This window comes from Triturus cristatus, chromosome 11, assembly GCF_964204655.1.
Source record: "Triturus cristatus chromosome 11, aTriCri1.1, whole genome shotgun sequence".
NCBI classification, from domain to species: domain Eukaryota; kingdom Metazoa; phylum Chordata; class Amphibia; order Caudata; family Salamandridae; genus Triturus; species Triturus cristatus.
Genome location: NC_140594.1, coordinates 645,878,095 through 645,903,076, shown reverse-complemented (window position 1 = coordinate 645,903,076; position 24,982 = coordinate 645,878,095). Strand labels below are relative to the sequence as shown.

The 24,982-nt window shown below is 50.6% G+C and overlaps 1 protein-coding gene across 4 annotated transcripts in view; it reads left to right on the top strand.

Moving 5' to 3' along the window:
* Window positions 1-24,982, top strand: part of HDLBP (high density lipoprotein binding protein) — a 933,925-nt gene that overhangs the window by 593,941 nt on the left and 315,002 nt on the right. For all 4 annotated transcript variants that reach the window (XM_085634158.1, XM_085634156.1, XM_085634157.1 and 1 more), the window contains exons 18-20: window positions 5,744-5,965; window positions 11,978-12,196; window positions 12,609-12,750. In XM_085634158.1, coding sequence (XP_085490284.1) covers window positions 5,744-5,965; window positions 11,978-12,196; window positions 12,609-12,750 — 583 coding nt within the window. The remainder of the gene's footprint in view (window positions 1-5,743; window positions 5,966-11,977; window positions 12,197-12,608; window positions 12,751-24,982) is intronic.

Genomic DNA, 24,982 nt, shown 5'->3' with positions numbered 1-24,982 from the left:
CAACCTCAGCCCAGGCTGAGGTTTCCAGATCATTTCCAAGCAGACAGGCAGCTGGCAACTTTGGAGAGACCACTACCTGTTTCAGGCCAGTAAACCCCCCCCCCCCCCCCCCCCCCCCCCCCAGCCTAATGTTACCATGGCCATGGGATGACTAGTGGTGACACTGTCAGCGTTGGTGACTGGGTAAGACTTCCCAATCAAGTATTGCTCAGGGGAAACCAGTGTGTCTTTCACCGTAGTGACACTGGCACCTGTATCCCTCAGAGTTTCTACCCTAGTTCCATTCACCCAGGGGTACTGCAAGTATTTCTTTAAGTTGGGTGGCCACACAGCTACAGTGGCAAACTCCACTTCTCCCAAGGAGACTAGACTGGCTTCAGTGTGTTCCCAGATTTGCTCAGGGTACACCTCTGATCCCATTTGTAGGTTTGCTGCCCCAGGAGTAGCTGTACTGGGTGCCTTAGGGGCTTTGTTTTGGGGGCAAGCTACAGTTAAGTGTCCTTGCTTCTTGCAGGTATTACACCAGGCCTTTAAGGGATCAAAGTTCTTCCCCCCCCCCTATATGGTTGGGGCACATAGGGAGTAGTTTGGGTCCCACCCACCTGAACATGTTTTTGGGGCCCTTTGGAAGACTCAAACTTTTTATCTTGGGGATTCTCACCACCTTTCCCCTGGGGAGGTTTTGGGACCACTTTCTTTTGGTCACCCCCAGTGGCTGTCCTTGTCACCCTAGTCTTGAACCAGTGGTCTGCCTTCTTTCCCAATTCTTGGGGAGAAATTAGACTTCGTTTGTGCAGTTACTCAAAATATGTTCCTTCATGAATCAATTGTACAATCCATTAAAATCCTGCACACCATGTCCAGCTAACCAACCATCCAGTGTCTTCACTGAGAAATCTACAAAATCAATCCAGGACTGGGTCTGGGTTTTGTGAGCCCCCCTGAATCTAATTCTATACTCCTCAGTGGTGAATCCAAATCCCTCAATCAGAGCTTTCTTCATGGGGTCATAGGATCCTGCCTCTGGCCCAGAAAGGGTCAGAAGCCTGTCTCTGCAGTTACCAGAGAACAGTTCCCACAGGAGTGCCCCCCAGAGAGGTTTCTTCACTTTTCTGATATCACAAGCCCTCTCAAAGGCTGTGAACCATTTGGTGATGTCATCACCTTCCTCAAATTTAGGGACAATCCCTTTGGGGATTTTAAGGTCAGAAGTTTCCTCCCTATCTTTCTTTTTATTATTGCTGCCACCATTGATGGGTGCTAAACCCATCTCTCTCCTTTCTTTTTCTAGAGCCAGGAGCCTGGACTCTAGCTCTAATCTTTTGGCCAGCCTCACAAGGCTGTCCTCTTCACTGGGGGGTCCCCCAGTGTTCTCTCTGGGACCAGAGCCACCTGTGTAGTCTCTAGGTTCCCAGATGCTAATCCTTGGATTGGAGGGTATGGGTGCCCTCTCCTCCCTAGGGAATAGCATGGGGGGGTTGTTGTCAACCTCCACTGCTTCCCTTTCCTCATCTGACTGGCCATCATCATGTTCAGATGGGTGGTCCTTAGCATACTCAGCCAAGAGCTCCTGGAGCCCTAGTTTGGTTGGATGCAGGCCCATTTGTAAATTTTTAAGTTTGCATAAGGACCTCAATTCCTTGAAAGACAAGTGTAAGTAAGGTGTGAGGTCGAGCTCCTCCACCAGATCCATGTTATTATTCTCACTAATAGCTGGGTTTGTTTGAGACATTCTAACCTGACAGTTCTAACCCTCTACCCTGACTATAGTGACTTTTATTTTTCTAAAATTCTAATGGGACTTAAGCAAGGCCCTAGTAAGACTTTTAGTAATTTTGGAAAGACCAATCAGAATTCTAAAGGCAATTTTTAGGAGTTCTGTCGTGTGGTCAGATGGTAACCAAGTAGTCCAACAAATGCAAGTTTGTATCCCACCCTGATCCACCAATGTGAGAAAGTGGCTCTGTATATACTGTTCCTTAATAGGTACAGGGTGTAGAGAGTCCACAGACCCCAAGGGTTTAACAGAGGTTAAAGTTAGATATAACCTTACTCTCCAAAGTGGTAGCCTGGTCGAGCAGTAAGGCAGTATCCGAGGACGTGTAAAGCATTTGTTGTACACACTCAGTCAGCAAATAGTTCCACACACTCAATAACTGAACTCTAGGCCAATGGTTTGTATATATAAAAAATATATGCTTGTTTTATTTTAGAACCAACACTTGGAATTAAAATATACTTTCTCGACAGGAGAGGTTTCATAAAAATACTTTTGTATATGCAATAGACTTTTTAGTAAACAGTTACAAATAGTTGCAGTAGGCAACTCTATTTCTAAACACAATACATTGAGCTCAATGCTAAATTCAAATTATATATGCAACAGATTACTTTGTAGATTACTTTTGTAATTCCAGGCTTGGATCCTAGATCCAGACCTGGGTCAGTTCTCAGAATCAGCTGTTGAAAGTCGACTTTGGTACTGTAATGATTTTTAACTAATATTTAGCTATTTCAAAAGTGTGCACTTAAAAAATATTTCAGAGCAAACAATCAATGATTCCCTATGGAAGGAAATGAAGGTTACAGGTACAGTAGGTTATCGTTACTTTTGTAATCCAGTACTGGGTGTCTAGACTCAGTACTGGGGCATTTATCCAAAACAGGTAAGTAATTACGTTTTCAGATGTTATACGATTTTTGAGGAATATTTAGAAATTGCAGAAATCAACACTTAGAAGAAATTTCATAGAAAAGCAGTCAATGGTTTCCTATGGAAGAAAAATGAGTTAAAGGTAAGTATAGTTGTGGGTACTTTTCAGAGTCAGTGCTGGGCACCAAGATCCAGCACTGGGAGCTCACCTAAGAGCAGGTGAGTAAATTCGTTTTTGGTACTCGGCTGATTTTTGGTGAATATTTTGAGTTTTGAAAAGTTCACACTTAGAAGAATTTCCAAGAAAAAGCCAGTCAATGTTACCCTATGAGGAAAATGAAGTTAGCGGTTTAAGGGTAAGTACTCGACTGGCATAGTTGAAGTTCTGGGCATAGACTCAGGGGTCTCCCAACGTCAGGTAGGTACAGTCAGTTCACCCTCAGCGGTTTCAGGACGGCCGGGTGCAGAGAGAGTTAGGCCCAATGTTATCCTATGAGGGATAGGGGGCCTGGGTTGGTGGCTGCTGTCGGGCAAGCCACGCGGCTGTGGGAGCTGGGCTCCTGGTCACTTACTCAGGGCACGTGGGGAAGTGGGTTAGAGTAGAGTTTTCACTGCCAGGGCCACTCGGGCGGCTGGCTGCAGGGTGCTTTTGAGCCGTCGGGCGCTCAATTGATTTCTATGGGAAATCTCCGGTTTGGACAAGGACTCTTCGGGTGCCACCACCACTTCGAGGGGTAAGTTGGGTAGTTGGAGGATAGGTAGGTACCCCGGGATTGGGCACAGAGGGCCGTGGGGCGCCGGGTGCAGGGGTGCCTTTTGATGTCGGAAATCTTACCCTCTTGTTGATCGCGGTTGGGGTGGCACTCTGTTCTGAGGCTGCAAGCTTCTTCAGGATAGTCAAGGGGGGGGGTCCTTGGGTGCCGGACTCGGGGTCACAGTCGCCGTGGGGTGGTCCTCGTGGGTTTAGTTCACTCCGGCACCGGCCAGGCTTGGCGGGTGCAGAGTGGGCTGGGATCACGGTTCCGGGCTGCTGCCAGGGGTGAAAGGTAGGTTCTGAGTAGAGCCTCTACTCATGGGAGTCCCAGGGGATTAGAGTTCAAAGGCAGCCAGGTCCTCCGGGGTTTCTGAGGTTGCTGGCCACAAGAGATGCCGGATTTGGAGCAGGAGCAAGTCCGAGGTAGACAGGCCGGTAGGGCTGGGGCCAAAGCAGTTGGTGTCTCCCTCTCCTTTGCAGCTGCAGGGCAGGTCTTTTCTTCTCGTTCTTCTTGTAGTTTCGGAATCTGGAATCTGGGGAAGGAAGGTTCAGGGTGCCCCTAAATACTAGATTTAGGGGCGTTACAGGTAGGTGAAGGCCAGGGACCAATGGGTCCTTGTCATGGGGTGGGTACACCCCCTATCCTGCCCCTCTCCTGTGGGAGGGGGGCAGTAGCCTAATCCTGATAGGGTAGGTCCTCCCATCTTCAAGATGGCGAGAGCCCGGAGATGTGCTTCACCTCGCCTCCCCCACCTGAGGGGTGGGGTTGGCAGGCTGGCACATCTCCTGTCCTTGTATGGGGTTTCCGGCCAAGCTTCCCGCCAGAGTGGGGGGTTGCAGTGGCCTGGGGAAACTCCTAGAGGCGGCAGGCCTTAGATCTCCTCCCCCAGGATGAGCAAAGGGAAGCTTCAATCACCTCACCCAGGATGTGCATTGTTGCAGGCCCGGGAGAGCAGGGGCTCTCCCACCCAGGGGTCCAGCAACGTGTCTGCTGTGTGGCAGCCTGGGCAGCCTCAGAGCAGACGTGGATTGTAGGTTAGTTGTAGGAGGGCATCTCTAAGATGCCCTCTGGGGTGCTTGGTACATTAAATCTCACACTGGCATCAGTGTGGGTTTAATGTGCTGAGAAGTTTGGTACCAAACTTCCCAGTCTTTAGTGTTGCCATTATGGTGCTGTGGAGCTCGTGTTTGACGAGCTCTCAGCACCATGTACTCTTAAATGGCAACACTGCACTTACAGTGCCCGGGAATGGACCTAGGTACTGTAGGGGCACAGGGCTCCTGCTCCTGTGCCCACACCATGGGCATAAGGCACCCAGCCAGAGGGGTGACTGACATATGCCTTGGCAGTGTGGGTGTTGGGCATGGCATACAGGGATGTGTGCCATGTCGACTCTTCATTTTGTCCTTCACCCAGACACTCAGCCTGCAAAGGCAGTGTGTGTGTGTAAGGGTACAGGGCCCCTAAGGGTGGCACAATGAGTGCTGCAGCCCTTAGGGGCCTTCCCTGGTCACAAGGCCCTGGGTACCTAGGGTACCATTTACTAGGGGCTGACATGTGGCCAGGGTTTGCCAATTTGGAGTTTGTGTGTTTAAGGAAGGAACATAGGCCCTGGGCACCTGATTGGCAGGAACCCAGGGTACACTCAATCGAAGTACATTCAGCAATTTAGCAAAAAGTGGGGGCATACCATGCAATAAGGAGGGCACTTTCTCACAGGGCATATAAGTGGTAGGAGTTTAAGTACATTTTCTTGGGTAAGGATATGATGTGCACTAACCTAATTTGTGATTTTCTTTCGATTCAATGCTTGAAGCACTACTTACAGCCCCGGTTTACTATTCTTAAACTTTACTTGCTTAAGGGAATCCAATAAAATAAATCTCTTGTGTTGAATGCAGGTGTTGGATATTTCCTGTTGAATGCTAAATAGTTTTGTTGGAAATATATAGACAGTCTTAGTGTATTGTGATACTGCTTACCTGATATCAGTTAACTGTGAACATTATATAAAACTTGAGCAAAGTATTAGCCAATTCAAAGAGCACATTCCAAGCTCCCCTCTATGGAGATCATTGACTGAAAACTGAATATAAATATCAAGAATTTGAAAATGTGTTTTTGCTAAAACATTTTTCTGTTACAATTAAAGTACTAGTTCTATTTATACTCTGCATATCTGTAACAGAGATTCTTATTGTGTTTTAGTTTGCACATGTTCATGTGACTACTTTTAAAAGCATTCTCAGGTGTTCTCAATATTTTCTTTAGTCCTGTTAAATTTGTGGCAAGAGATTACTCAGTAACCATTTTCTTGTATTCCTTTGTGGCATAGCAAACTAAAAGCTACACAGTAGAACTTCACGCTAAGCCGGAGTACCACAAATTTCTTATTGGTAAAGGCGGCAGCAGCATTCGCAAGGTGCGAAACGATACTGGTGCCCGAATCATCTTTCCAATGCCAGAGGATAAAGACCAGGAGCTGATAACCATCATTGGTACTGAGGAAGCTGTGAAGGAAGCACAGAAGGAGCTTGAGACACGCATTAAGAACCTGGTGAGTAATGCCAAACTTTCATAGCTTCCCTGCTTTGCATTTGTCTAACCAAAATATGTACATGTATTTGGCATCTGTACTGTGGCAAACAGTGGACTGTGAAGCAGTTGCATAATTATACATTGCCAGTTAGACGCTCTTTGAAATAGTGATGATGCCCTGTTTAAACAGAAAAAGCTTAAAAGTTATTGTAGGATTTTTTTGTTTGTGCAGAGCAGGCTAGTTGAGGCTTAAAATCTATTTTCGTATTGTAGGTACAGTATCAGAACATAAATGATTTGTAAGGTAAATATATATTACACCAACTTTCACTTTCTATCTCTACACGGGTAGTAAATGCACTGGGCAAATTTCTTAAAACTTGTTTGAATCTATACTTCCTGAAAAGGTACTTTAACGTTCCTCCAGAGTAAAGTTAGAGTTGAAACTAGGCATAGTGAGTTCCATTGTATGGTGTAGCAGCAAGAGAAAGGTTTATGGTTTGTTGTTTTCTGAATCGCAGTGTTTTCAGATGCAGCATATTACTGCTGCACAGTTTCATTGTGCCACTGTATATTCCAGGTTTGTTCGTTCTTTAAAAGAGTCTTCTTAATTAGAGGGTCATGGAGGGCCACTAAGACAGCAATCATTGATTACTTGCATTTTGCCAATCATTAGGTTGTATGCTGTACTTTATTGAATGCATCAAGTTAATTCATGGTAACTAACATGTTCATGGCATGCGTGGCTGCTATAGATTCACATGCTTTACAAACTTCCACCATCTAGTTTTAGGCTCCAACATGTACAACTTGTTTTGCTTCTAAGGAAACATTTTCGAGTCACTGACCTAGTTACTCCACCTATTAATGGTAAAGTACATCCGCATTGTTTCCATTGTTGTTTTTTTTCCCCCTGTTTAAATGTAGGGTTGGTTCTACGCCGCGTGGTCTCTCCAGGCCTTCAGATCGGTTTCTCATTGGTTGTTGAAACAGGCATGCTTTCTCATCCGTCTTCACTGGCGCGTTATCTTTGATTCCATCCTGTTGGACTACTTTCTGGAATTTCATCACAGAGGTCAAGAATGCCTCTGTGATGTAAAGGACTCCACTTCGGTTCTACTCTACTTGCCACGCCAAGTATCTAAGTACGGACTTCCACGAAGTCTACAATCTGTCTCCTGAAAACTATGAAAACTTCTGTTCAGTGCATCTTGTGTTGTGGAATAAAAAGACCCTTTGGAACTGAAGAGCTAGCCACATCACTTAGGCCACTATTGAGCACAGAAGGGAGGTGGAAGACACTCCTGACCTCTTCAGAACTAGAGAGGAGCTGGATGTTCAACAGTTGGAAGCCCCAGCTGTCAAAATCAAGGTGGATTATCGCTGGAAATTGTAGACTCTGAGGTGGATGTCAAAGCAGAAGAGCCTCCACTGGCCCAGCGCCTGCCAAAAACCATGGTGAGTACTGTCTCCTCCTCTATTCACCAAAGACGCACCAACTTTGACTTCCTGGGTTACCTCTGAGGCCTCTGGTGCTCCCCTGCCTTCCTGCAATGGTAGACACCGCTATTTCAAGCTGGACCTGATGCCCATATTTCACTTGATGCCAAAGTCCTCCCTGAGCGTCTACGTCGACTACTGCCTTTGTGCCATATCTAAAGTTGCAGGCTCGGCCCCCATCTGAAACGAAACTGGGTTACCCAAAGCATTCAGAGCGGAGATCGGCTTTGGTGCTGTCAGAACATCTTACCTCGTCTGCTCTTTCCAGACTGCCATATGCAGTTGTGTACTCTGCTGCTTCTTAAGATTTCGGGAAAAAAAAGGTCCATTCGGCTGCAAGATCACCTTAGTGCTGAGGAACAGTGGATCCATATCCAACCGGGCACTGTTTGGGTTCTGGCAAAGCCTCCTCAGGTGCTGAAAGACAGTTTCTGAGAAAGTGCCATCTTTCTTGCATGGTATGCCCCCACTTTTTGCTGAATGTACTTTGACTGAGTGTACCCTGGACTCCTGCCAATCAGATGCCCAGGGACTATTTTCCCTCCCTAAAAACTATGCTGAGACCTAAAACCAAAATTGGCAAACCCTGGCCACATGTCAGCCCCTGGTAAATGGTACCCTAGGTACCCAGGGCCTTGACCAGGGAAGGCCCCTAAGGGTTGCAGCACTTATTGTGCCACCCTGTACCCTGACAGACACTGCCCTTGCAGGCGGAGTGTCTGGGTATAGAACAAAACAGAATCAACATGGCACACATCCCTGTGTGCCATGCCGACAACATACACTGCCCTGGCATACATCAGCCACCCCTTTAGCTGGGTGCCCTATGCCAGTGGTGTGGATACAGGAGCATGAGCCCTGTGCCCCTACAGTACCCAGGTCCATTCCTGGGTACTGTAAGTGCAGTGCTGCCATTTAAGAGTACATGGTGCTGGGAGATCGTCAACACGAACTCCACAGCACCATGATGGCTACACTGAAGACTGAAGTTTGGTATCCAACTTCTCAGCACGATAAACCCGCACTGATGCCAGTGCAAGATTTAATGTACAATGCACTACAGAGGGCATCTTAGAGATGCCCCTTGAACCTAACCTACAATCCACGTCTGGTCTGAGGGGCTGCCTAGGCTGCCACACAGCAGACCTGTTGCTGGACCCCTGCGTAGAGCCATCCGCTCTCCTAGGCTTGCAACAATGCACATCCTGGGCAAGGTGCTAGGTCTCCTCCCCCAGGATGGGCAGGGGAAGCTTCAAAGGCATGCCGCCTTTGTGAGCTTCTCCAGGCCACTTGCTATACCCAGCAACTGGCCCCTACCAGTTCTAAACCCCCTCTGTGGCAGGAAGACTGTCCGGAAACCCCAAGGAAGGACATGGTGTGTGCCAGCCTCTGCCAACCCCACCCCTCAGGTGGGGGAGGTGAGGTGAAGCACATCCCCGGGCTCTCGCCATCTTGAAGAGGGGGAGCCCTACCCAATCAGAACTAGGCCACTTCCCCTCCCCCCCTCCCACAGGAGAGTGGCAGGATAGGGGGTGTACCCACCCCAGGCCAGGGACCCAGTGGTCCCTGCCCTTTACCTACATGTAACACCCCTAAATTTAGTATTTAGGTGCACCCTGAACCTTCCTTCCTTAGATTCCAGATTCCGAAACAGCAAAGAGCAAGAAGAAAGGAGACCTGCCGTGCAGCTGCTAACAAGAGGAAGACACCAACTGCTTTGGCCCCAGTCCTATTGGCCTGTCGAACCTGCTCCTGCTAAATCCCGGCACCTCCTTTGGCCAGCAACCTCGCAAACCCCGGAGGACCTGGCTACCTTGTGACCCTGAGCATCTGGGACTCCCACGAGCAGTGGCACTGCTCAAAGCAAGTAACTAACCCCTGGCATTAGCCAGGAACTGCGAACCCTGCACACTCTGCACCCGCCAAGCCTGGCCTGTGCTGGAGTGGACAAAGACCCAGAGGACGTCCCCCTGGCGACTGTGACACCGAATCTGGCACCCAAGGACCCACCTCGACGCTCCTGATGACGCCTGCAGCCTCAGAACCAGGGTTCCCCCAACCGCGATCAACAGAGGGTTAGATTTCCTGACACCAAAAGGCACCCCGGCGCCCTGCGGCCCCCTGTGCCCAACTCCTGGGTACCTACCTATCCTCCAACTTACCTCTCGAAGTGTTGGTGGCACCTGAAGAACCTTCGTCCCCGAGCTTGCAGCCTTTGTTCGTCCTTGAGCTTTTCCATTGAGCACCGAAGGCTAAAAAGCACCCTGCACCCAGCCGCCCGAGTGGCCCTGGCAGTGCCACTTCTACTCCTACCTACTTCCCATTTGCCCTGAGCAAGTAACCAGGAGCCCAGCTCCCACAGCCGTGTGGCCTGTTAGTCGGCAGCACCAACCAAGGGCCCCCTGCCTCCCTTAGGATAACATTGGGTCTAACTCACTCTGCACCCGGCTGCCCCTGTGCCGCTGAGGGTGCAACAACTGTACTTATCCGACCCTGGGAGACCCCGGAGTCTGTACCCAGAACCTTAACTCTGCCAGTCGAGTACTTACCCAAAAGCCAATAACTCACTTTTCTTCCATAGTGTAACATTGACTGGTTTCTCTTGAAATTTCTTCTAAGTGTGGAGTTTCTAAACTCTAAAATATTAACCTACAATCAACCGAGTAACAAACGGAAAATACTCACCTGCTATTAGGAGAGATCCCAGTGCTGGATCTTGGTGCCGAGCACTGACCCTGAAAAGTACTTGCAACCGTACTTACCACTAACTCAATTTTCTCCCATAGGAAACCATGGACTGTTTTTCTGTGAAATTTCTTCCAAGTGTCGATTTTGGCAAACTACAAATATTCTTTAAAAATCGTACCAACTGTGAAAACGGAATTACTTACCTGTTTTAGATAGATATCCCAGTACTGAGCCTAGCCCTGGATTACAAAAGTAACGAGAATATACTTTGTAGCTAACAGAAGGGTCTTGTACTGTCAATATAATACATTAGCGCCCTCATGACATCTAAAGTATGCAGAGCATGTTCCGCTACAGTCTCTTGGTGTGGAAGGAAAACTGGGACCTCTATGGTCTGATTAAGATGAAAATTGAAGACTACTTTAGGGAGGAATTTGGGATTGGTTCTGTGAACTACCCTATCATGATGAACTTGGAAGAAGGGCTCTTCTATGGTGAGAGCATGCATCTCACTAACTCACCTGAGGGAAGTGATAGCTACAATGAAAGTCTCCTTACAAGAAAGGAACTGCAATGGGAAAGCGTAGTGGTCTAAAAAGTCCGCTCATGAATCTTGTGAGAACTATATTAAGATTCCACGCAGGAGGCATCCGAGGTGGGATAATATGTTTGAAGCCTTCCATGAAAGCCTTAATGGGTTTTATTCTGAACAATCAAGTATGTTGTCTGCTCGGGAAGTAGGTGGCTACAGCAGCCAGATGTACTGTGAGAAAGTGGCTCTGTATATACAGTTCCCAAATAGGTACAGTGTGTACAGAGTCCACAGTCCCCAGAGGTTTGGCAGAGGTTAACGTTAGATGGAACCTTACTCTCTAAAGTGGTAGCTTGGTCGAGCAGTAAGGCAGTATCAGAGGACAGTGTAAAGCATTTGTTGTACACCCTCAGTCACCAAATGGTCTCACACACAAGAACTGAACTCTAGGCCAATGGTTTATATAAAAAATATATGCTTGTTTTATTTAAGAACCAACAATTGGTATTAAAATATACTTTCTCAGAATGAGAGGCTTTAGTTAAATACTTTTGCAATATGCAATTGACTTTTGTAGACAATAGTTACAGGTAGTTGTAATAGGCAACACAATTTCAAACAACAATACATTGAGCTCAATGTGGTTTTTTAAGTTATTTGCAATAGATTACTTTCAGGATTACTTTTCTAATTCCAGGACTGGATCCTAGATTCAGTCCTGGGACAGGTCTTGGAAACAAGTGAGTAAATTCGTTTCAGTTACTGTTATGATTTTTAGGCAATATTTTGCTATTTTAAGAGTTGACACTTAAAAGAAATTTCATATGAAACAGTCCATGATTCCCTATGGGAGAAAATCCAAATTAGAGGTAACAGCTATTTCTCCTACTCCAAGCCACACTAGGGGCCTGCTATTTCCAAGGCAGATGTTGCACTTTGGCTGGTCAAGTGCATTTAGATCTTTTACACTAAAGTTAAAAGAAAGCTGTCTGTATCAAACAATTGAGCTGATGTCCATGCGCATTGTCGCTAATCGATGGTCACTAGGTCATGTGACTCAGAATTACTTAGAAGAAAAACACGTTGTACACATCCGAGCCCAACACTAGACAGCTGAAGTTTACACAGCATGTCAATCTACAGCACTACATGCCACGAGCAAATACTTATCGTAAAGTAACATTTTTCTTGTATGGTATTTATTATTTGTAACTCTGAAGGAATTAGCTAGTGTTTAGCGACACAATCAAGTGTATAGAGGACATGGCACTAGTACAGTACCCCTTTCCTCTCTTTTTCCCCAATCTGCAGGAGAATGTTGTGGAAGACTCCATGAGCGTGGACCCAAAGCATCATCGCCATTTTGTCATTAGACGTGGTCAGGTTTTGCGGGAGATTGCTGTAGAGTATGGGAATGTAATGGTCAGCTTTCCTCGCTCTGGTGCCCAGAGTGATAAGGTCACCTTGAAGGGAGCCAAGGAGTGTGTGGAGGCAGCAAAGCACCGCATTATGGAGATCATAGAAGATCTGGTACAGTCCTGTGTCTATAGTAATACTACTTTCCCTACCCTGAATGTTATTGTCTTTCTCTCTGTTTCGCTGGAATCTTTCTATATGTGGACACATTCCCTTTCATGCCCTCTGCAGCCTACACACTATTCCGTTGACCTCATATAAAGTACTTTTCCTCACTTGAGCGTATATATTTTTCTATCTTACTTTTGAGCCAATTCTGACTTTTCAGGCTTTAATGTTTAATTTTCTCCAGGTCAAGTAGCTCTACTACTGCCTATAACACTTCTCAAAGCAGTTCCCATGTCCAACACACAAGGATATAATTTTACTGCTTACATCAAGGGAAGATTTAAATTCCTGTTCTTTAAAGAATTTTAACCTTGTCCTGCACTTACCAGTTCTGCAATTTATCATATTTTCTCTGCAGGAGTCCCAGGTGACAATTGAGTGCCTGATACCTCAGAGATATCACCGTTCCATCATGGGTCCCAAAGGCTCCCGTATCCAGCAGATCACTAGAGATCACGGAGTCATGATCAAGTTTCCTGACCGAGAAGAGAACCCTGCTGGTATGTGTTCTACAACATGTTGTACAGATATCAGTCGTTTGAAAAGCATGATATGGGAAAAGCCGCTCTGTTTTGGAGGTGTTGCCCTGCTAAACCATCACTGCTCCCCAGATTGGACTCCAGTGTTTTGTGGCATTTGCTTAGTACCCATTCCACAATTGCACAGTGAACAGTGCCCTTAGCAGCTTTACGAACTGACAAGGTGGCAGACCAAGAAGATTTTAATATTAATTACATTGTATTGTAATTGCAGTTATACAGTGCATACTACCCCTGATGAAGTGTTGAAGAACCAAGTTCAATAGAAGGCCAGGCTAAGGTTTGAAGGAAGAGGAGACTGTTGTAGTGTTCACCCTATCTGAAAGAAACAGTTAGTTATAAAGTCCTTACCTTAGAATTACCCCCAGGCGTTAGACTGGATCCAGAAGGTTTTTCGTCAATAGTACCTCTGCGTGTCGCAAGGTGGCGTCTGTCGGCTCCGCGTTGGTCGCCGGGATGATGTCGCAGTGGCTACTTAGATGCTGCCCTCGCGCACTGATGTCAGTTCTTTCTTTTTCCGCTCCAGCCAGCGCAGATCCGGAGAGAGCGGTACCTCCAGTCACTTTTTGACTGACTTTTTCTCGACTTTTGTCCACTTCGTTTTTTAGTCCACAACTCCTGGTGCACGAGGGATGCCACTCTTCAAGGCCTGGGGTTCCTGTAACCGACTGTGATGGATCCGCCCTGCGTGTGCCTCTACTGCTTGGAGTGCGACCACGACCCCAAGTCGTGCTCCAACCATGGCCCGAAGTTCCGAAAGCTACTTGAGGCCCGGCAGTCGGCTCCGTGTCAATCGAGGTCCAGGTCGCGTAGCAGGTTGAGGGGCCAGTCGCGGAGCCAACATTATTCTTCTAAGTCTTCGCACTCTGGGTCAGGTAAGTCGAAGCGCAAGAAGAAGATGAAGAAGCATCGTCGATCTTAGACTTCTCCCCATCCGTCGGCCGATGCGACAAGGGAAGCGGGTGGTGCGGCTCTGTGTGCGGAGCCTGTATGGTCTGCTTCGGGTTTCCCCCCTTCCAGGGACTGGGAGCAGCCCCTGTCCAGCTTCGTCAGTTTTACAAAGCGATGTACACGGTCTTCGGCCAGCTTCACTCTGCCGGTGGCTTCGGCTTTGGTGCCGCAGGATCCAGGCCTGGATCCGAATCTGCACCGGTCGACCTTGTTACACCTCCCCCCGCGCTGATTCCCACAGCACCACGTCTGCAACCAGCGTCTGCTGTGTCCCCAGGAGACGTCAACCCCGGCCTCCACCTCGAGGTAGACACGGAGGTTGACGCCGGATCTGGCTTCGAAGGGTTCTTTTGTGCACCTTTTCTACCCTGGCTCTTTGAGACCAGATTGGCAGCCAGAGGGGAGTGAGGAGGACTGGGAGGGGTCTGGGGCCCTTTAACTGACCAGTTGGTTTGTGAACAGGACTGGAAAGAGGAACTGGGGGAAGCTAGTGGTTTGGATACCTCACCAGACCTTGGCATGTTGTCTCCTACCATAGCTATGGAGGAGGGAGCGTCATACGCAGTGGTGTTGCCTAGGGCGGCCGAGGCTATCCACCTCGAGCTTCCTACTGGCAGTCAGGACTAACCTCCTGACAGAGGTGCTTCAACCGCAAGTTTAATGAAGCCCTCACCGACTTCCTTTTGGGCACCTGGTCCAGGCCCAACACGGGGGCTCCCGTGTATAGGATGATTGCCCGACACCACCAACCAGCCCCGGGCGACCCCACTTTCCTCTCCCAACACCTCACCCCTGAGAGCTTGGTGGTCCAAGCCTCTTCTTCCAAGAGTGCATTCCCTAACGCTCCACCAGCCAGGGAATCCAAGAAGCTAGATCATCTTGGAAAGAAGATTTTTTTTCTTCCTCCAGCTTGGGACTTCGGTCGGTAAACACCGCATGTCTATTGGGCCGTTAATCCAACAGGCTCAGTGTCCGGAGAAGTTCCGGACTGTGCTCTCTCAGGCTGTTGGCGCTGGGAGGGATGCAGCAAAGTTTACCATCCGTTGTGGGCTGGATACCGCCCAATCTCTAGACATGACTATTTTCACGTCGGTACGCCTGGTTGAGGTCGACTGGCTTTTCTGGGGACGTCCAGAATAACCTCATGACATGCCTTTTGATGACCGTCTCCTTTTTGGCGACAAAGCGGACCACGCTTTGAAGCGTTTCAAGGACTCACTGGTTAAGGCCAAGTCCTTGGGCCTCTCCAGCCACCCTGCGCAGTCTGCTTTTCGCCCCTTATGTGGCTACAGAAGAGGTTCCCCACTACGTTCCACCCAGAGCCACAGGCCGGCGCAAGTTCCCCAACCTTCGTGTGGCCGGGGACGTGGAAACCACTGCCGTGGTTCAGGGGGTCAGCGGGCGGGCCAGTTCACCAAACCTCCCCCTCTACAGCAGCCTCCTTCCTAGTCTGACATATCTGAAAGAAACACGTTAGTTAGATCCCTCACCTTAGAATATCCCCAGGCGTCCTGCTGGATCCGGAAAGATTTTTCGTCCGCAATACCCTTGCGCGTCGCTAGGCGTCGTCTGCGGTTCAGTCGTCGGCGTCGTAATCGCCGGGATGACGTTGTCTGAGTACTTAGACGCCGCCCTCGTGTCCTGACGTGAGTTCTTTTTTCCGCACCAGTAAGTGCCAATCCAGGAAGAGCATACCCTTTTAGTCACTTTTTGACACAACTTTTTTTGAACTCTTTTGGTTCTATTCTTGTTGACATCGACTCTGGTGCCAGTAGGGATGCCTGGCTTTAAGGCTTGTGACTCCTGTCACCGACTGATGTCGGTCACGGACCTCCACCGTCGCGGACCTCCACCGTCGGTGCCTCTATTGCCTTGCAACCGGCCATGACGCTTAGTCGTGCCTCGACTGCCGGGCCTTGACTTCGAAAGCTAGGCGGGAGTGGTCTCGCAAGCTACTCGAGTACTGGCAGTCAGCTCCGCGCCGCTCAAGGTCCTGGTCGAGGGACCGGTCGCGGAGCCGCAGCCACCACCACTCGTCAGGGTCCAAGTCTTCGAAATCCGGTAAGTCGAAGCACAGCAAGAAGTCGAAGAAGCGACATCGCTCTTCTGACTCCCCTCGCCGGTCGGGCGACTCGGTCGAGGGTTCGGGTGGCACCACCTGCGCGGCTCGACTGGGAGGCCTAGCGATCCGGCGGCTCTGGCGCCGTCGTCTACTCTGGTCCCGACGCTGCAGGTCCGAGGGGGATCCAGGCCTGGATCCTAGTCGACGCCGCTCGACCTCACGACCCCTCCGCCGGCGCCGACTCTTCCGGTGCCACCCCCGGCTCCGTCCCCGGACAACGCTGTTCCCCAGTTAAGTCCCGGGCCCGGCGTCGGAGCGGCACCGTCCGGTGCCGCACCAGACACCGAAGGGTGGCAATTTCATCTTCCGCCCGGCTCTGATCATTCCACCTGTATACCAGGAATCGAATGGCGGTGACGACTGGGAGGGGTCTGAGGACCCTCTGTCCCGGCAGGGCCAGTTATCTCAGGACTGGGCAGACTAGCTGGGGGATGCCAGTGGTCTTGATTGTAGGAGAGTAGGTTCTGCTTTCTATGTTCACCCTCACTTTTTGCTTTTGCTTCACTGGTTTTCGACTTAGATGTGGCTGTGGGCCTGCCAATCAGACCCACAGCCCAGCTGTTCTCTCTCTAAATTCACACTATGTACTTTAGGTGCATAACCCAATTGGTAGGGATCACCTTATAGCCCCTGTATAGTGTACCCTAGGTACCCAGGGCATAGGTGTACCCTAGGCCTACCAGGGGCTGCAGCATATATTATGCCACCCCTGGCCTACCATTATGACACAACTGGCTGATCACTCAGCTGGGGCAAGGTCGTGTTATCACCCCTTGCTTAGGTGTAGTATTCCTATACCTACCTTGTATATAGACACATGTGTACCTATCAGCCACTCCTATGGCAGGCCTTAACAATCCTGGAGGCAGAGTGCTTGGTAACATGTGAGATGGTGCTCTAGCATGAGCTGAGCCTGTCTGCAGCTTTCGGAACCATGTCCTTATAGCTGTTCTATGATATCGCCTACCATATACTCTTAAAGTGCCTTATAATCTTAAACGGTTATGGTAACTATGGTTTGGCTTTATCGAAACATGTCGTGTAAGGTGTCTAACACTTTGGAATAATACCCCCATGCCATTTCTGGACATGAGGATATTATTCCCCCCTTCTAGAGGGAAAGACATGTTGAAACCTACTTACCCGGTTAAAGTTAACCAGAGCCCCAGCATCACAAAATGGATGCTGCTGCCACAGACATAAGTCTGACCTCCTGCTGCTGGGAGACCTTCCAGCGAGGGAGGCTTGGACAATAGGTTTCCTGCCTTGGGAGGTGCTAGCACCCCACCAGACAGGCCTTAGTGTATTGGGGCAGGGAGGGATGAATGAAACTAGACACTGCCTGGGGCACACAAGGTGTCCCATGCAAAGTCCAGTTCAAACCGGCGCTGGGGCACTCCAGCACCAGCTCTGGCGCGAAACTGGACAAAGGAAAGGGGGTGTAACCACTCCCCTTCCTGGTCCCACCCATAGGAGGGACCCTGCAGGTAGCCCAGCCCACTAGCCCAGTATATCAGTAGGTAGCTGAGCCCTGCTAAATTAGATTAACCTGAATCTGCAACTTGAACAGAAACTCTGGACATTCGACCTCAGGAAGAAGACTGAAGAAATCTCCCTTGTGGCCAAGGAGTGACCACCCTGGGCAACCAGGCACCATCCAGCGACCGCTGCTTGCTTTGCGACTGATCCTACGAGGGACGACTGCAGAGACTGACCAGCGCCGAGACTTCTAGACACCTCTGAACCAGATCCACATCTCCAGCGAAGCTGAGACCCGTGGAGGCGACGAGAGACGTGGGACCGGCGACTTGGGAAAAGTGGCTAATAACTGACTAGCGCGACTTCCGAGGCTGTGCTTGGGGAATTGAGAAGCCCCAATCCCGAGCACCATCTGCAAAGAAGATCAGCTCCCCACACTTCACGTGTTCTGCGTGGGGCCCTTCTGCAGCTGAGTTGCTCGACGTGTTGTCCGGTTGCTGGCCCGTTGGCTAGTAGCCTCTGCGACGACGAACCTTTGATTTCACCTTGCTGGTCCGGCTCCTTCAGACTGGCACCCGCTCCTCTGTGAAAGAGAAGCACCCCAGACCTTCCTGGTCTGCACCAGAAGCAAGTCCTCCTTCCTGCGTGGGCTCCGCTTGCCAAGGCTTGTCGGGTCCTAGCTCGACATCGCCGCCGCCGACAGCAAGAGCCTTCGTGGGACAGCCCACCTCCTGGTCATCCTCGATGTCCCCGGATACCCGTGGCTGCTGCGACAAGCTTCACCTCTTCACCTGCATCTTCACGACATCGCCTGGTTCCTCCTGGTTCCTTCCCAGCTCCTGGCTGGTGACCTAGACTCTGTCCCTTCTGCTTGCAGGTTCCTTCCTTCTTGAGCCCCTCCTTGGGATCCACCGGACACTCTTCACTGACTGCCTGTCAGCAACTTTCCTTCAGGCATCCATAGAAGTCAACGACGAAACCCGACGCAAGTTCACACCTATGCACCCGCAGCCCGTGGGCTAGGTAACTTGAGTACTTCGGTGCTCACAAGGGTTTTGACTATCCTATTGTCTAGTTTCCGAGTCTCGACTTTCTAGCTATTCCAGAAGTGTCCTAAAACTGTTAATTTCTAACTGCTAGTAATTCTATCGACTTTTACGCATTACGCGTGAGTGTTTCCACTCTGCACCTGAATTCTGTGGTCCTCCCACTTCCTAACCTTTGGTAGTATAGTGTAGCCCCAGCGATTCCCTAGCCCTATCCTGTGTTCGTGACAGTGGTTCTTGTACCACTTACTTAGTATATGGTTTGCGTGGCCCCTAGGGCCTAACTGTATTACTTACCTGTGTGACTTAATGTATGTAAATAAGACTGTGTTGTACTTACCTCGAATCTCATAAAGAGTGCTGAGGGTTTGACTAGAATAAATATTCTATTTTTATATATATCTGTTGTGGTGTCCTTTCATTTGGTATTCAAGGGATTATATATGGTATCACAGCTGGCTTCACATGCCATTCAGAGTTTAGCCTAAGACTGCTCTTGTCCATGCTACCACTAGGATAGCTGGTCTATAAGGTTGACTTTACAACCAATCACCATAAGGGTTGTTTGGACTGATACAAGGTGTACACTAGAATTAGTGACATCATATATCAGGCCAACTTCTCACATTGGCTTCATCTCTCCTCCGACCGTGGCTTCAGAGGAAGGTGCTGCATTTTCTATGGTGCTGCGCAAGGCGGCCGAAGCCCTTGGGCTAGAACTGCCCGCTGTGGCCCTGAGGACAAACCTCCTCACCGAAGGGCTTCAACCATCAGCAAGCTCCTTGGAGCCTCTGCTGCAGTTCAATAAGGCACTCATTGACGTTCTGAAGGGCACCTGGTCCAAGCCCTCCACAGTTCCTCCTGTGGACCAGAACGTGGCCCGGGCGCCCCCAGTTTTCTGTCCCAACACCCCACGCCCGAGAGCCTAGTTATCTAGGCCTCCAACTCCCAGACCTCCTTCCCGTCCGCTCCCCCAGATCGGGAATCCAAAAGGCTAGAACAGTTTGGGAAGAAGCTGTTCTCTCTTAGTTTTAGGTTGCGGTCTACCAACACCGCTTGTCTTTTGGACCGTTACTCCCACTCCCTGTGGGATACGGTGGAGGATGTGCTGCCCCAGTGTCCGGAGGAGGCCCGGACACGACTCGCCCAGGCTCTTTCCGAGGGGCGGGATGCAGCACAGCATGCCATCCGATGTGGACTGGACACAACAGACTCGCTGGAGAGGGCAATGTCTACCACGGTGGCACTTCGTCGCCATGCCTGGCTGCGGTCCAGGAGTTTTTCCGGGGATGTCCAGAGCACCCTCATGGACATGCCATTCGATGGCAGTCGCCTTTTTGGCGACAAAGCGGATAGTGCGCTGGAGCGCTTAAAGGACTCCAGGGCTACGGCCAAGGCCTTTTGGCCCGTGCCCGCAAACTTCCGCTTTTCTTCCCTTTCGTGGCCAAGGAAGGGGCGCCCCCTCACGTCCGACTAGCCACAGGCCGCAGAACCAAACTCCGTGCGGTCGCGGATTCCGCCGAGGCGGTACAGGGGGACAACGTGCCGGTCCGTCCACATCTACCCCAGCAGCATCTGCCTCAAAGCCCTCCTAGTCCAAGCTTTCAGGCCCATTCCACGCCAGCGGGCGGCAGAGTTCGCCATCACCTGCTCCACTGGTGCACCATCACATCGGACCGGTGGGTGCTGCAAATCGTCCGAAGGGGCTACTCCCTCCCCTTCGAGGTGACCCCTCCAGCCATGCCACCGCAGTGCCACCGAATTTCGGGGGATCACTTGCAACTTCTGCAGGAGGAAGTTACGGCCCTCTTGGCCAAGGGGGCCATCGAGCGCCTTCCTGGTCCAGAAGTAGGTTGTGGTGGTTATTCTCACTACTTTCTGGTTCCCAAGAAGGGCAAAGGGGTCCTACGCCCTATCTTGGACCTCAGGAGTGTCAACTCCTTCCTCCGGAAGGAGAAGTTCAAGATGCTCACCTTAGCTCAGGTTCTGGCTGCCCTAGACCCTGGAAACTGGATTTTAGAGTTGGACTTGCAGGATGCTTATTTCCACATCCCCATCCTGCCGGCCCACCGGTGTTACCTGCGGTTCATGGTGGGCCAAGAGCATTTTCAGTATACCGTACTCCCCTTCGGCCTCACCAGTGCCCCTCGGGTGTTCACGAAAGTGATGGCAGTGGTCGCAGCTCATCTGCGCAGATTGGGGGTTCCAGTCTTCCCCTATCTCGACGACTGGTTGTTGAAGGCGGGCTCACCCCAGGCAGTCGTCTCCCACCTCCAGACTACGGCCGACCTCTTGCATTTGCTGGGGTTCTCCATCAATGTGCCAAAGTCTCATCTGAGTCCATCCCAGAAGCTCCTCTTCATCGGAGCGGTTCTGGACTCGGCGCAGTTCCTGGCCTATCCTCCTGAACAGCGGGTCCGGGATATTCAGGCTCTGATTCCCATCTTTTGGCCTCTATCCCAGGTTTCGGTCAGGTTGGTGTTGCGGCTTCTGGGTCTGATGGCCTCCTGCATCCTGTTGGTGCATCACGCCAGATGGCGAATGCGGGCTCTGCAGTGGGACCTGAAGTTTCAGTGGGCCCAGCATCGGGGCAACCTGTCCTACCACGTCCTGATCTCGGAGGGCACTGCGAGACAGTTGCAGTGGTGGATCACGGATCGCGATTGGGTCAGTGGCAGATCCTTGGATGGGGGGGCCACATGGGAGAGGCGGGGATCAGAGGCCTCTGGCGGAGTCCTGGCTCCATATCAACTTTCCGGAGCAGAGGGCGATCCGACTTGCACTGAAGGCATTCCTTCCCTCTGTCTGGGGAAGTGTGGTGCAGGTGTTCACGGACAACACTACCGCCATGTGGTATTGCAACAAACAAGGCGGGGTGGGGTCGTGGACCCTTTGTGGAGGCTCTGCACCTCTGGACAGGGCTGGGACATCTGGTCATCACCCTGATGGTTCGACATCTGTCGGGCTCTCCGAACGCCAGAGCAGACTAACTCAGCCGCCGGTGCATGATGGATCACGAATGGCGTCTAAACTGAGACATGGCGCAAGGCCTTTTTCGGCAGTGGGGATAGCCTTGTTTAGATCTTTTTGCCACCGAAGAGAACCCACAATGTCAGCAGTTCTGCGCGTTGGAGTTTCCAAGGCGGCACTCGCTCGGGGACGCCTTTCGTCGCGAGTGGAGTTGCGGTCTGTTGTACGCCTTTCCGCCTACACCACTTCTCCCCAGAGTGCTGAAGAAGATCAGGCACGACTGGGCCCAAGTCATCTTGGTGGCTCCGGATTGGGCACGAAGATACTGGTATCCCAAACTACTCAGTCTGTCGATCGATCCTCCGATACGACTGCCTCATCAGGAGGACCTTCTGTCGCAGCAGCAGGGTACGGTCCTCCACCCGAACCTGTCCAGCCTCCACCTCCATGCGTGGAGATTGAGCGGCGACAGTTGATGCCATTTGACTTGCCTCCTGAAGTCTGTAATGTTGTTCTTGCAGCCAGGCGTCCCTCCACAAAATCGGTATATGCCTGCAGATGGAACAAATTTGTGGCATGGGGCACAGCAAAGGCTGTGGATCCCCTTTCCGCCCCTCTTTCTGAGGTTCTCCTCTTTCTTCTTTCTTTGGCCCAGCAGGGCTCTGCTTTGGGCACCCTCAAGGGTTATCTTTCAGCTATTTCTGCTTTCTTACGGCTTCCTGATCAGCCTTCTATTTTCAAATCCCCTGTTTCTCGGTTCTTTAAGGGCATTACTCACATGTTTCCTCCTGTCCCTTTCGTAATTCCTCAGTGGGATTTGAACCTTGTTTTGACCTTTCTGATGTGCGCTCCCTTTGAGCCACTTCATAATTGTCCCCTTCGTCTTCTCACTCTTAAGACTGCTTTCCTGGTTGCCATCACCTCTGCTAGACGGGTGAGTGAGTTCCAGGCTCTCTATTCCGGCTCCGGTCTCGGCTGATGGAAAGAACTCCCTTCAAGAAGTGCCCTCGATGTGGGTCCAAGTTTCCCCACACCGATCTTCATGAGGTGTGCAACCTCTGCCTCTCCCCAGAACGCGAGGCCCGAGACTGTCCCGCCTGCAAGTCTTTTGGCTCAAAAAAGACCATTCGAGATCGACGGGCTAGACGCAACATGGCGCACTCCTTGACCTCCGCTCCAGTCGACATCTTCGGGGACGACGTTGAAGCTCCGGGACAGCAGGACATCGAACAGGAGGACGACTACCTCGTCAGCGCTTCCGAGGCCGACGACTCAGATGTGGAGGACATCACCCCGGCGCAGCGGGTCGTGAGTACAATTCCCCCTCCCATGCCGATACCGAAAAAGGCTTCGGTCACACCTTCGCCTCCGGGCCTAGGCAAGACCAAGGACACTGCTTCTCACACCCCACCTTCGGGCCCGGTAAAGAAGCATATTAAGCCTTCCGGCAGCTCGGGCTCGAGCCAGCCGACCACCGGTGCCGAGAAACACCCTTCGGCACCGAAGAAAAAATCGGCCTCCACCTCCACACCGAACATGGCACCGAAGTCTTCGGTGTCGAAACCTGTTCCTCCGGCGCCGACCAAACATCACAAGACCCTCGGCACCGACACTCCCGTGCCAAGACCTTCTTCGGCACCGACCAAAAAAAACGGAGGTTCCAAGGAAGCACGGCTTCGACAAACCTAAAAAGCCGTCGACCCCGAAACCTTCGGCGTCGACAGAGCAACCAGTGTCACAGGAGCTTTTCTCACCGGATCCTTTGCAAAAAACCCTCACCAAGGATCCAAAGACTGGACACTTGACATTGTCTTCAAAAAAGAGACACTTGGACAAGCCTGCTTCACCTCCACCTCCAAAGAGAAAGGACATTGCTACCTCTCCTTTCAGGGTGCCTTCCCCACCTCCTCCACCCTCTCCACCTCCACCCCCTCCACCTCATCGTTCCCCCACCTTGTCTCCTGTCCCAGACGATTTGGGGGACCCTTACTATGATCCAGCAGATGTGCCACAAGATCCCACCCCTACTGGATCTCCAGACCCATGGGATGATTATAACAATCTGGACATCCCAGATGTCCCACAGGATGACCTTTATCCATCTAGGCCATCCCCTCCTGAAGATTCCTTGGGTTTTCACCATTTGTTACAACGGGAGGCACACTACCACGGGGTGGAGTTACATACCGACCCAGTGGAGGAGGATTTTCTCCTAGACACATTTGACGATACACATAGGTCCACTGCCATTCTACCTATGTTAAAGGGCGTAATTAAACATGCCCCTGAGGTTTTTAAAGACCCAGTCAGGGCTAGGGTCCTAAACCCTCGGATAGAGAAGAAATACAAAGCCGCCCCCACAGACCCTTCATACATGAAAGGCCCTGCACCATTGGATTCCCTAGTGGTATCTACAGCTAGGAAGCGCTCAAATTCTCAGGCGTCAGGCGAAGCACCACCACCTGACAAAGAGTCCAAGCTTCTAGACGCGTCAGGGAAGTGCACTGCGTCACAAGCGGCCAATATATGGCATATTGCCAATACGCAAGCACTGTTGGCCCGATACGACAGGGCGCATTATGATGAGCTAGAGACCATCCTGCACCATCTCCCTGAAAAGTACAAGACTAGGGCTAATGAACTTATTCAAGAGGGAAAGACAATAACCAATACCCCGATACGATGTGCCCTAGATGCAGCAGATACAGCCTCCAGGGCCATAAACACCAGTGTCCTTCTCCGTCGCCATGCCTGGCTCAGGGTTTCAGGGTTCAAACCAGAGGTTCAAGCCTCTATATTAAATCACCCATTCGACCAAGATCATCTATTTGGCCCTAAAGTAGACGAAGCCCTCGAAAAAATTAAAAAAGATACAGACACGGCGAAATCTATGGGAGCCCTACAAACAGACTCCCAGGCGCGCTTTTCGCCGATCTTCCTTTTGGGGCAGAGGCTACTCCTCGGATAGTGCATCCACGTCCTACAAATCCCCTCGTCAATCTACCTTCACAAAGGGTTATCAAAGAGGCGGATACAGAGGCAATAATAATACGGGCAGAGGCAAAACAAATACCGCCTGCTCTGCCACACCTCCTGCCCAATGACTTTCCCCCGCTCCCTCCAGACCATTCCACTCCGGTCGGGGGCAGACTACAACATTTCCTTCACGTCTGGGAGACAATCACCTCAGACAGATGGGTGACACAAATTATTCAGTCAGGGTATTGCCTAGAATTAACATCTACCCCCCCCCCAACATTCCACCCAGGCACCGCCCTATGTCTCAAGAACATACTGCGCTACTAACACAAGAGGTGATCTCCCTCCTGCAAAACGAGCAATAGAGCAGGTCCCCATAAATGAACAAAATTTAGGGGTCTACTACCTGTACTTTCTGATCCTAAAGACGGACCAGACCTTACGACCTATCTTAGATCTCAGACCTCTAAACACCTACATTCATTCAGACCATTTTCACATGGTAACCCTTCAACAGGTTCTTCCACTTTTCTCCCAGAACAATTTTCTCACCACTCTGGATTTGAAAGACACGTACTTTCACATCCCAGTACACCAGTCTCACAGAAAGTACCTCAGGTTTGTGGTGGACGGACAACACTACCAG